The 12,987-nt window shown below is 39.6% G+C and overlaps 1 protein-coding gene across 1 annotated transcript in view; it reads right to left on the reverse strand.

The window, feature by feature from the left end:
* ABCA13 (ATP binding cassette subfamily A member 13) overlaps positions 1–12,987 on the reverse strand; it is a 424,215-nt gene that overhangs the window by 386,029 nt on the left and 25,199 nt on the right. The window contains 1 exon segment of the mRNA XM_017500828.2: positions 8,510–8,633. Within this exon segment, the coding sequence (XP_017356317.1) occupies positions 8,510–8,633 (124 nt within the window).

Raw genomic sequence — 12,987 nt, forward strand, 5'->3', positions numbered from 1 at the left:
TCTCACTCATAGGTGGGTGTTGAACGATGAGAGCACATGGACACAGGGAGGGGAGCACTACACACTGGGGTCAGTTAGGGGGAAATAGGGGAGGGACGGTGGGGGGTGGGAAGCTGGGGAGGGATAGCAGGGGGAGAAATGCCAGATGTAGGTGATGGGGAGGAAGGCAGCAAATCACACTGCCACGTGTGTTCCTATGCAACAATTACCCCAAAACCTTCACATGTACCCCAAAACCTAAAATGCAATAAAATAAATAAATGGGAAAAAAAAAATTAAAAACTTTTACTTCAAGAAAACACAATCACAAAGTGGAAAGACAACCCAGAAAATAGGTAGGAAATATGTGGAAATCATATATCTGTAAGGACTTGTCTCTAAAATATACAAAGAACTCTTAAAACTTTTTAATAAAAAGACAAATAATCTAATTTGAAATGGGCAAATTATTTGACTAGGCATTTCTCCAAAGTAGACAGACAAATGTCCAAAAACCACAAAAATGATTGTCAACATTATAAATCATTAGGGAAACATAAATCAAAACTACAATGAGATAACTCCTCGCACCCACCTAGATGGCTACAATCTAAAGAACAGAAATATAAGTATTGATGAGAATGTGGAGAAATTAAACCTTTATACCACTGATGATGGAAGGGCAAAATAGTAGAGCAACTTTGGAAAACAATCGGACAGTTTTTCAAAATGTTAGACATAGAGCTATCATATGACCTAGCATATATCCAAGAGAAAAAAAAAACATACATTTATTTTAAAACTGGTACATGAATATTCCAGCATTATTCATAGTGGCCTAAAAGTAGAAGCAACTCAAATGTACTTCAACAGAGGAAAAAATAAAGAAAATGTCCTCTATCTACACAATGGACTATTAGTTGATCATCAATTTTAAAATGAATCATTGATATATGCTACAACATAATGAACCTTAAAAACATTGTGCTAAGTGAAAGAAGGCAGTCACCAAACAAAGCCTATAATTTATACCAATTCTATATGTAGGAAATGTCTAGAATAGTAAAATCTATAAAGACAGAAAGTAGTTTAGTTGTACGCCCAGGATTAGGCATGGGGGAGACTGGGAGGAAATAAGGAGTGTAGGCTAATACATTTAGATTTTCTTGTTGGGTTGGTGAAATTTTTTTAAAGTTGATTGTGATGATGATTGCCCAGCTCTGTGAATATACTAACAATTATTGAGTTGTGTACAGGTATACCTTGTTTTATTATGCTTTGCTTTATTGCGTTTCACAGATACTGTTTTTCACCAATTGAAAGTTCATAACAACCCTACATTGAGCAAGTCTATGAATGCCATTTTTTCCAACAGCATGTGCTCACTTTGTTTCTCTGTGTCACATGTGGTAATCCTCACAAAACATTTTAAATCTTCATCATTATGATATCTGCTATAGTGTTCTGTAATCAGTGATCTTTGATATTACTATCACAGTTGCTTGGGAATGCCACTATAAGATGGAGAACTCAATCAGTAAATTTTTTGTGTATTCTGACTTCTCTATTTACTGACCATTCCCCCGTATCTCTTCCTCTCCTTGGGCTTTTCTGTTCCCTGAGACACAATGATATTGAAATTAGGCTAATTAATAACCCGACAATGACCTCAAACTGTTTGAGTGAAAGGAATAGTCACATGTCTATTATTTTAAATCAGAAGCTAGAATTATTATTAGTATTATTATTACTATTACTATTATTATTTGGCATGGAGTCTCATTCTTGTTGCCCAGGCTGGAGTGCAGTGGCAAAAATCTCGGCTCACTGCGACTTCCGCCTCCCATGTTTATTAATGATTAAGAATGATTAAGCTCTGTGAGGAAGGCATGTTGAAAGCTGAGATCAGCTGAAAGCTAGGCAAGTTATTTATTAATCAAGCAGTTAATAAATGCGATTCACTAACAGTTGATGAATTTGTGAATGCAAAGAAAAGGTTCTTAAAGAAAATTAAAACTGCCACTCCAGTGAAAACACAAATGATAAGAAAGTGATACGGAAAAAGTTTTAGAGGTCTGGATAGATCAAATAAGCCACAATATTTCCTTAAGCCAAAGTCTAATCTAGAGAAACGTCCTAATTCTCTTAAGTTCTATGAAGGCTGAGAGAGGGGAGGAAGCTGCAGAAGAAAAGTCTGAAGCTAGCAGAGGTTGGTTCTTGAAGTTTCAGGAAAGAAGCTGTCTCCACGACATAAAAGTACAAGGTGAAGATATAAGCATTGATATAGAAGCTGAAGCAAGTTCTCCAGAAGATCTAGCTAAAATAATTGGTGTAAGTGCCTGCACTAAACAACAGCTTTTCAATGCAGAAGAAACGGCCTTATATTGGAAGAAGATGCTATCTAGGACTTTCATTAACTAGAGAGGAGAAGTCAGTGCCTGCCTTCAAAGTTTCAAAGGACAGGCTGACTCTCTTGTTAGGGCTAATGCAGCTAGCGACCTTAAGTTGAAGCCAGTGTTCATTTCTCTTTCCAAAAATCCTAGGATTCTTAAGAATTACACTAAATCAACTGTGTCTGTAAATTGAACACCAAACCTTAGATGACAGCACTTCTGTTTACAGCATAGTTTACTCAATATTTTAAACTCACTGTCAAAACCTACTGCTCAGAAAAAAATATTTTCAAAACATTGCTGCTCATTGACAATGCGACCAGTCATCCAAGAGCTCCAATGAAGATGTACAAGATTAATGTTTTCATTAACTGTTAACAAACATACAGTCTGCAGCACACGGAGCAAGAAGTAACTTCAAATTTCAAATCTTATTATTTAATAAACGCATTTCATAAAGCTATAGAGTCACAGAGAGTGATTCAAATTTATGGGTGATTTTGAGAGAGTTCAAGACTTCAGTGCAGAAAGTAACTGCAGATGTGATGGAGACAGCAAAAGAACAGGAATTAGAAGTGGAGCCTTAAGATGTGACAGAATTGTTGCAATCTCATAATAAAACTAATGAATGAGGAGTTGCTTTGTATGGATAAACAAGCAAAGTGGTTTCTTGAGATGGAATCTACTCCTGGTGAAGATGCTGTGAACATTACTGAAATGATAACAAAGGTTTTCAAATATTACATAAAATTAGTTAACAAATCAGTGACAGAGTTTGAAAAGATTGGCTCTCATTTTGAAAGGAGTTCCACTATAAGTAAATGCCAAAACACAGAATCACATACTATAAGGAAATATTTCATGAAAGAAACAGTTAATGATGCAGTAAACTTCATTTCTGTCTTACTTAAAGAAATAGCCACAGCCACTTCCACCTCCAGCAACCACCACCCTGATCAATCAGCAGTCATCAACAACAAGGTGAGGTCTTCCACCAGCAAAAGGTTATGACTCACTGGAGATTCAGATGACCATGAGCATTTTTTAGCAATAAATTACTTTTTAAATTCAGGAATGTACATTTTTTAGACAATGCTATTGCACACTTACTAGACTACAATATAGTGTAAGCATAACTTTTATATGCAATGAAAAACTAAAAATTTCCTGTGACTTACTTTATTGCAATATTTGCCATATTCTGATGCTATGAAACTAAACCTACAGGATCTGAGAGTCCAAAAACAGTCCTTCATACTATTGACAAATCAATTGATTTTAAACAAAGGTCCCAGTGTATTTTAATGTAATAAAATAGTTTTTTCAACAAATGTTACTAGAACTGTATATACATATGTAAAAAGATAAACCTCAAAAGTTATATCACACCATATAAAGAAATAAACTGAACATAAGTTGCATCTGTAAACGAAAGCTAAAATCATAAAACATATCAAAGAAAATATAGGGAAAAATCTGAACGATCTTCTAAAATATTAGGCAAATATTTCGTTGTTAGAGAAAAATACAAAAAGCACAAATCAAAACAGAAAAAAGTAATAAATTATATTTTATCAAAATAAATAACCCCTGCTCTTCAAAAGACAGCAGAAATGAGGAAATAAGATTTATGGTACATATGGTACATATACATAATCATATGTATACATATGATTAAAGACTTGTAGCCAGTATATGTAAAAAAAATTAAAATTAAAATTAAAACTCTAAGGATTCAAAAAAAACCAAAAACAGAAAATCAATTGTATAAAATATTTGAACAGACACTTTCCTCAAAATATATTGAAATGGCCAATAAATACAAAAAATATGCTTAACATCATTCCTGATCAAGAAAACATAAATTAAAACTACAATTGGAAAGCACAATACAACAGTATAATGGCTAAAATTAAAGAGACCAACATAATACCAAGTGTTAGCAAGGATGTGGAGCAACTGGAATTCCTACGTATTGATATTGGGAGTATAAAATTGTACAACACTTTGGAAAACAGCCTGGACATATATTATATAGCTAAACATACACTAAACATTCATTCCAACAATTCTACTCCTAGGTATTAACCCCCAAAAAATTAAAATATTTGTCCACACAAATACTTATTTTTAAATGTTCATAACATTTAAAAAGGAAAGAGGCATTGAAGAGGATACAAAGGACAGTCTTGCTTTGCCTACACACTCCTCACTCAATCCCAGGCAGTGCAGCACGGAGAAAGATTCTGTGTGCTTGAGGGAGGGAGAGCACACTGAGTGTGAATTTCTGTATTGAAACTTAGTGCTGCCCTGTCACAATAGAATGCAACAAAGGGCAGAATTCTACTGGTGCCCACAGAGGGAACATTTAGACCAGCCCAGAGCCAGATGAGAATCCTGTACCCCAGCAAGAGATATCCAAGTCCTGGCTGGCCTCATACAGGCTGATTAAAGTGGTTTGGGACTCCAAATAAATTTGAGTGGCAGTCAGGCCACAAGGACTACAGTCCTTGGGTAAGCCCTGGTGCTGTGCTGGTCTTAAAGGCAGAGGACTTGCAGTGCCAATGCAATACCAACTGTGGTGGCCATTAGAGTGCCTATATCAACACTCCCCCAACTCCAGGCAGTGCAGCTTGGGGGAAAGACTCCTTCTACTCGAGGAATGGAGAAGAAATATTAATGAAGACTTTTTCTTGCAAGCTGGATGCCAGTTTAACCACTGTAAAATAAAATACCAGGCAGATTTCTGAAGCCCCCAACTTCAGGCCTTTGTCCCCTAGTGGCATTTCTAGACCCATCTAGGCCAGATGGGAATCTGCTGCCCCGATGGGATGAACCCAGTCCCAGCAGGATTGGCCACATCCTGAGTAAGGTGACCTAGAACCTTGAATAAACATCAGCAGCAGCCAGGAAATAATGGCCATGGGCCCTGGGTAAGCCCCTGTACTGTACTGGTCAGGAAGAACATAAGCTTCGGGTGACCCATCATGGTGCCAGCTCTGGTGGCCATGGGAGTGCCTGCATCACCCCTCCCCAAATTCCAGGCAGCCAAGTGTGGAAATATACTCCTTTTGATTAGGAGAAACAGAAGAAAGAGAGAAAGAGACTTCAACTGGTAACCCAGAGAATGCTCTCTTAACTTCCCTAAGTCCAACAAGGCTGATTATCTAGGAGTTTCCAAGAGTTGCAGCATTCCTGGGCTTAGGAATGAAACAGTTAGTGCTGAAACAGCTGCAGTGACCACAGGCTGAAGCCATGACATTTATTCTGCTTTGAATTCTTGGAAAGCCCTCTCAAGAAGGATGGGTACAAACAGGCTCAGCCTGCAAAGACTGGAATAAATGCCTAACTTTTCGATACTCAGGCATTAATGAACATCCACAAGCATCAAGAACATCCAGAAAGACATGACTTCACCAAAGGAACTAAATAAGTCATCAGTGACCAATCCTGGAGTGACAGAGATAGGTAACCTCTCAGACAGGAAAATGTAATATAAATATAGTAATATAAATTGGGTGCACCCAACTCTGGACCATCTATGTATAAAAAGCAAATATTAATAGAGCTACAGAGAGAGATAGGTCTCAATATAATAACAGCTGGAGACTTCAACACCCCATTTTCGGTATTGCACAGATCATTTAAACAGAAAATCAACAAAGAATCATTAGACTTTTTCCTACACTATAAAACCAAAGGAGTCTAATAAATATTTACAGAACATTCCATCCAATAGCTGTGGAATCTGCATTCTTCTTTTTAGAACATGGAACACTCTCAAGGACATATTCTACATTAGGCCACAAAATAAGCCTAAAAAATTCAAGATAATTAAAATTATATTAAGTATATTTTCTGGCCACAATGGAGTAAAACTAGGTATCAATAACAAGATCAACTTTGTAAGTTATAAAAACATAAATATTGAATAATATGCTCCTGAATGACCACTGTGTCAATGAAAAAATTAAAAAGGATATTTCAAAATTGCTTAAAAAAATCAAAGTAGAAAAACAACATACCAAAACCTGTGGGATACAGCAAAAGTAGGATTTTTTTTTTTTTTTTTTTTTAAGACAGGGTTTCACCATGTTGGTCAGGCTGGTATTGAACTCCCGACCTCAGGTGATCCACCTGCCTTGACCTCCAAAGTGCTTGGATTATAGGCGTGAGCCACTACGCCCGGCCAAAAGTAGTATTAAGAGGCAAGTTAATAGCAATAAATGCCTACATCACAAAAGTTTTAAAAAAAACTTCAAATAAATAACCTAACTATGCGATATGGTTTGGCCATGTCCACACCCAAAATCTCATCTTAAATTGTAATCAAAATTGTAATCCCCATGTGTTGGGGGAGGGACCTTATGGGAGGTCATTGGATCATGGGGGCAGTTCCCTCATACTATTCTCATGATAGTGAATGAGTTCTCATGAGATCTGATGGTTTTATAAGTGGCTATGAGAAATAAATGTTTTGTTTTGTTTTGTTTTGAGACGGGGTTTTGCTCTTGTTACCCAGGCTGGAGTGCAATGGCGCAATCTCGGCTCACTGCAACCTCTGCCCCCTGGGTTCAAGCAATTCTCCTGCCTCAGCCTCCTGAGTAGGTGGGACTACAGGCATGCACCACCATGCCCAGCTAATTTTTGTATTTTTAGTAGAAACGGGATTTCACCATGTTGGCCAGGAGGTCTCGATCTCTTCACCTCGTGATCCACCCTCCTCGGCCTCCCAAAGTGCTGGGATTATAGGCATGAGCCACTGCACTCGGCCAATATTTATTCTTTATAAGCCACAACATTTATGGTATTTCATTGTAGCAGCCCAAATGAACTAAAACAACACCACTTATAAATATTGTACCCAATACACCAAAAATTATCTGGAAGCTTTTAATTTTCCTCTTGTAACTTACAGGTGAAAGATAAAGATCATATATGTTAACATTTGCTTTACATTTAAACATATGAGATTGTTAAATATTAGGATATACAGATTAAATAAAACTCAGATCATTCATACCTGACAAATTCCAACTCTCATAATCAACTAGTCGCTTCCTTCCCTTGCTAACTTCACCTGGGAGAAGTTTCCAGGGCATTCAGGATCCCCCAAGTGAAACCTTCTCACTTTGTCTCTTCCCACATGAGATATCTTCTTCTTCTCTTCTTGAGTTTTTTTTTTTTTTTTTTTTTTTTTTTTTTTTTTTTTTTTTTTTTTTTTTTTTTTTTTTTTTTTTTTTTGGGTTTTGCTCTTGTTACCCAGGCTGGAGTGCAATGGCACGATCTCGGCTCACCGCAACCTCCGCCTCCTGGGTTCAGGCAATTCTCCTGCCTCAGCCTCCTGAGTAGCTGGGATTACAGGCACGCGCCACCATGCCCAGCTAATTTTTTGTATTTTTAGTAGAGACGGGGTTTCACCATGTTGACCAGGATGGTCTCGATCTCTTGACCTCGTGATCCACCCGCCTCGGCCTCCCAAAGTGCTGGGATTACAGGCTTGAGCCACCGCGCCCGGCTCTCTTCTTGAGTTTTAAGGCCAACTGAGACCATAGACAACCACAGGAACAGCTCAACATTCAGAGACTCAGAGAAGGCAACTTATCTGTCCTGTAGTCCATTTAGGTGGTTTATGACAAATAAAGAGTTACTGCCCAGTTTCTATTTGCTCTCCCCTGGGGACAGGCTTCTGGTCAACTAATAGCACAGTAGAAAAAACCCAGTAGGTAGCTCAAAAAATACTTGTTCTGGGGGCATGTGGCACTAAAATGAAAAGTTGGCTAGACAAGTCTAAATGAAAAGTTGGCTAGACAAGTAATTTTGAAGTCAGAGTTTTAACCTACAGAAAACAAATTATCCCATGCAAATGGCATTTGCTTATCAGTTATTACTCTGTGATTCCTGCAAGTGACAGCGGAAAGAGCTCCTGCTGGAAACTAACCATTAGTTGGAGCCAGAATTATGTGATGCTGAATTTAATAAAACTGATTTTCTTGTAACTTTAATTTCTGTACTTTTCATGATCTCTGACCTCTCCCAAATTATTGAGGCTTTACAAAAAGCAGATGCCTGTTCTATGTATCAGCATTCTGAGATTTATTAAAAAAAAAAAAAAAACATGTTTGTGTTTCTCTTACCGAAAATGATGCTCCATCGACCCTTCATAGCTGAAGTTCCTGCACCTTGATCCAGTGTTACAAAGAAGGCTTTGAACAAAGGGGATAATGCCACAGCTGGGCAGATCTCGGGGCTGCAAATAACCTAGGTAAAGATACAAGGAAGAAATGAGTTCATATACCTGCTACCACAAATGGAATCCCTGTTGAGTTAGAATTGTAATATATAACATCAGATTATTAACCTTGATATTAATTTAAAGGAGCTCTAAGGACTCACATCAAAAAAATATAAAAAATAAAATGAAAAACCTTTATATATAACACCTTTCTTCCAGAGTCAGTACTCAAGTTTCAAGGTAGAATGGCTCTGAGCAGCCATAGCTGCAGGATTCGGGAGCCCATTCACAGAGTGAATACCCCTGATTCACAGCCAAGCTTCCAGACGCGGCTCTCTGTAAACAAGCTGTGGGCAGGAAGAATAAGAAGGATGCTGCTTCTTATATCATATAAAAATTTAGGAGTTTCTGCTTTTGGCAAAAAATTCAAGCTTAATGCAAACTGAATTCTTAATGTTTAAACATAGTTGTTAAATATCGTGTAATGCAAAAAAAGTTTTTCTACACTGAATAGGACTTTTCAGGACAAACGTCACTACAGTAAGTTCCGTGAATAACATGCTGTTTACACATCCCCAAACATATCCTCCCTTCACACCACCAGGAGGGTGGGAGTAGTGGGGATGCTGATGGCTGCAGCAACTTGAAAATTATGATTACCAGCCAGGCACAGTGGCTCATGCCTGTAATCCCAACACTTTGGGAGGCCAAGACAGGCTGATCACCTGAGATCAGAAGTTCAAGACCAGCCTGGCCAACATGGTGAAACCCCGTCTCTACTAAAAAAAAAATACAAAAATTAGCTGGGCACGGTGGTGGGCACCTGTAATCCCAGCTGCTCAGGAGGCTGAGGCAGGAGAATCACTTGAACCCAGGAGGCAAATGTTGCAGTGAGCCGAGATGGTGCCATTGCATTCCAGCCTGAGTGACAAGAGCAAAACTCAGTCCCAAAAAAATAAATAGAAAGAAAGGAAGGAAGTTAGTTACGATTACCATCGTAACTATGCCCAGCATTCAGCACACTGCTTCTCAAGTAGAAGACATTCACTAAATGTTTGATGAATGAAAAACACATGAATAGGCTTTTAGCTAAGGGGACAAATGGGGTTATTAGCAGACACATGGCTCAGTGCTCTAGCATAATAGACCATAAAAGGATTTGGAGTTATATTCCAGCTAGCTATAAAAGGTGCATTTCCCTAGCATAATTTCTGTGTCATGTTTTTCTCAGGAACACATCAGGAATGGAAGTCACCATGGTGAGGTGTTCAATGGATGAGAATTTGAGGATGCTAGTTTGGGATACAGTATGTCTCCAAGACTAAAGGTTTGGCTTGGTATCATTGGGCCACCTTGTAATACAAGTAACCAGGTGTGAACATCTTGGACATCTCATAGAATGCAATTAAAAATATGTTTTACAGTGAAGATGCTGAGAATCACAGGTATGTCTATCCCCAAATCACACACAAACCCAAGAATGACTCTAGGTCAAACGTTCATTCCACCCCACATCGTCACCTCCCCAGGGAGCAAGCCTGGAACAGAGGTGCCTGTCCAGTGCCCTGGGATTGCCAGAGCCCATCTGAAACCTGGAGCACTTTCCCAGGCCTCTTCGGGGTCCCTGACCACTTCTTGTTTTTCTCTTTCTCTGGTCCCTGAAAGAGGGAACACAAAGGCAGCGCTGCCCTGACAGCAGTTTTCACATTCCTGTGTAGCTGGAGGAAGCTGCAGTGCCCTGGGCTTGTGCATGTCCACCTGCATGTGCAACCTGCCCAAACCATAGGTGGTCGCAAGCCTAACTTCACCAGCACAAACAGAATTGTACTGGGACAGACAGATAAATAAAGCTTCTCAAGCTTCCCTGTTTAATCTCTCAAGGTACTTAACAGGAAATTTTACTTTCCTATGCAAATAATCTTAACTTTGGAAGATTATTTCTTCTTAGTGAAAATACCTATATATGCAGTCTCAGGCTTCATTCTAAAATTGTAAGATCCACATAACCTTTTCTAAGGTCCTTCTCAGTCACAGCACAAGAAGGGTTGCAGCTCTTCCTGTAACAAGAAAGGCACAGAACAGCTTCCACATGGTGGTGACTTCAGGGGTCAGCAACAGTGCCCAGACAGTGATAGAAGTGCATTTCCTTGGCATGACTTCCATGTCCCATCTTTCCAGGAACACATCAGGAATAATGGTGGCCCCATAGAAGGTGATCAATGCATCAGAGATTGAGGACTTCAGCCCTGGACACACTTTGTCTCCAAGATTAAAGACCTGGCATGTTAACACTAGGCTATCCCAAAACAGTGGGAAACATGAGGGAGGGGGATGGGCATTTTTTGGTCATCTTCATGCCAGGCCCCATGCTGAGCACATGTTCCTGACCGGCTTTCTCACCTAGTCCTGACAGCAGCCCTGGGAACCAGGAGGAATTTGCTGTCTTTATAGAGAAGAGACTCACAAAGGTTGCAGGCCATGCCCGTTCGCACAGAGCTGACGAGGGGCTTGATGGAGCTTCAACATACAGTCCTTGATCAATTTTGACTCCTGAGCCCCTTTGAGATTCTGACAAAGCCTTCTCTTCTGTAGGAGAGCTTATGTGCATACCTCTAGGAAACACTTCCAGTGTTTCTTTGGGCCACATCTTTGTTGGACTACACTCCTGATACAAAGCAAGAGCTTGATAAACGTTTAAGGGATGGATGAAAACTCTGAGGATAAGGAACATCGTAAGTTGCTCTTTCCACAGGGCAGGACTGAGCTAGTATCACACTGGAGGACAGACTTAGTGCTCTCTATAATTTACAACTAAATAATTCACAATTTTGCATTAGCCACTATCATTCCGAGGCTTCTTGTCAGTGCTGGATACCACGCTATCCTCTAGTTGCATGCAAACTATTTTGCCCTGTATTGCCTGTTTCTCCTGCACAGTATACCTGGTTTTCCATCACTTTCCCTTTTCTCACTCCCCTCGCTCTTCAGACTGCTGCAGCCTGGCCCTCCTCATCCCATCCCTCCACTGGACTGCCATGGAGAACTTGTCAGCCCTTATCTACCCATGCAGCATCAGCACCTGTCGCTCTGCCATGTCTCCTTCTTTCGATGCTTCTCAGACAGACTCCAAATCTCTTTGTTTCCCTTTCAGCACTCTGGTTGCTGCTTATTGTCTCCTCTGCTTGTCCCTCCAATGTGTTTTTCTTGATGCCTATGTTCTGGAAGTTTCTCCTTCTTAGGTGTCCTCATCTATGTCATTCCAAATTCATAATCTGACTGATTAGGCAGCTCACCCCGACGATCTCAAGGGTCCCTCAACTCAGGATGGTCATGCTGAGCCCAGCTCCCCAAATCCCTGACATGTCTTGTGCCCCTTCAGTTCATTGGGAGTGTACTCTCCACTCCGGTGTTCTAGTCAGAGGCCTCCCTGTCCTCATGCATCCAGCCGGTTGTTTCTTTACATCTTACCTCCTTCATGTCTGTTGAATCTGCCCTCTTCCTTCTGCTTCAGGGCAAAATCATCTCTTGCCTGGTTACTCAAGAGCTCCATAAGTTGATCTTGCCTTCTCTAGAGTTGCTCTCCACCCACCCCAAATTCAACCTTTTCCAGTAACCAGAATGTGACCCCTAAATGCTCATTTTATTATGACCTTATCTGAAACAATGGCTCCTCCATGCTCTTTGAGAGTTCAGCATTCTCAACATCATACAAAGCCTTTTATTTATTTAACCCTGCTTACTCCTCCAGCATATCTCTGCCTTTTGGCTCCACTTTAGGCTTTTGTCCATGCTGTCTGCCCTGCCTCGACAATTTCTCCCCTGCATTCCCTTGTTCTGACGAACCTGCATATTGCCTCAGAAGCCTTTCCTTAGAACGGACTGGCCACCCCTCCTGTGTGTTCACATGGCTCCCTGTATAAAACTCCATCATAGCAATTTTCCCACTGCATTGTAATAGTCTGGCCCTACAGTGAGCTCTGTAAAGGCAAGAAAAAAATGCCTTGTACACCATTTTACTCTCAGCAAAGCCTGAAACACAAAAGGCACGTAATACATATTTATCAAATAAGTAAATAATAAAGTAGGACCATTGAAAAGCTTTTCAGCTTTTCCTAAATAATATTTTACTCACATGGTTTCACATTTTTTCATTCTGCAACACACAACAGAATCTCCAAACAACAAAGACAAACTGATAGGAATGGTCCTAATACATGTAAAACTTAAATATAACTGAAATACTATTTTGGGTAAATCCCAACATTTAATTCCTTATTTATGTAATGTTTACAGAATCAATTACATTATAGATAGTTTAAGTGGTATAGCCTGATAGAGACAAAGCAGACCATTATTTCTCAAAGAGTGATGTTGTTAAGT

This window comes from Cebus imitator, unplaced genomic scaffold, assembly GCF_001604975.1.
Source record: "Cebus imitator isolate Cc_AM_T3 unplaced genomic scaffold, Cebus_imitator-1.0 Scaffold272, whole genome shotgun sequence".
Classification (NCBI taxonomy): domain Eukaryota; kingdom Metazoa; phylum Chordata; class Mammalia; order Primates; family Cebidae; genus Cebus; species Cebus imitator.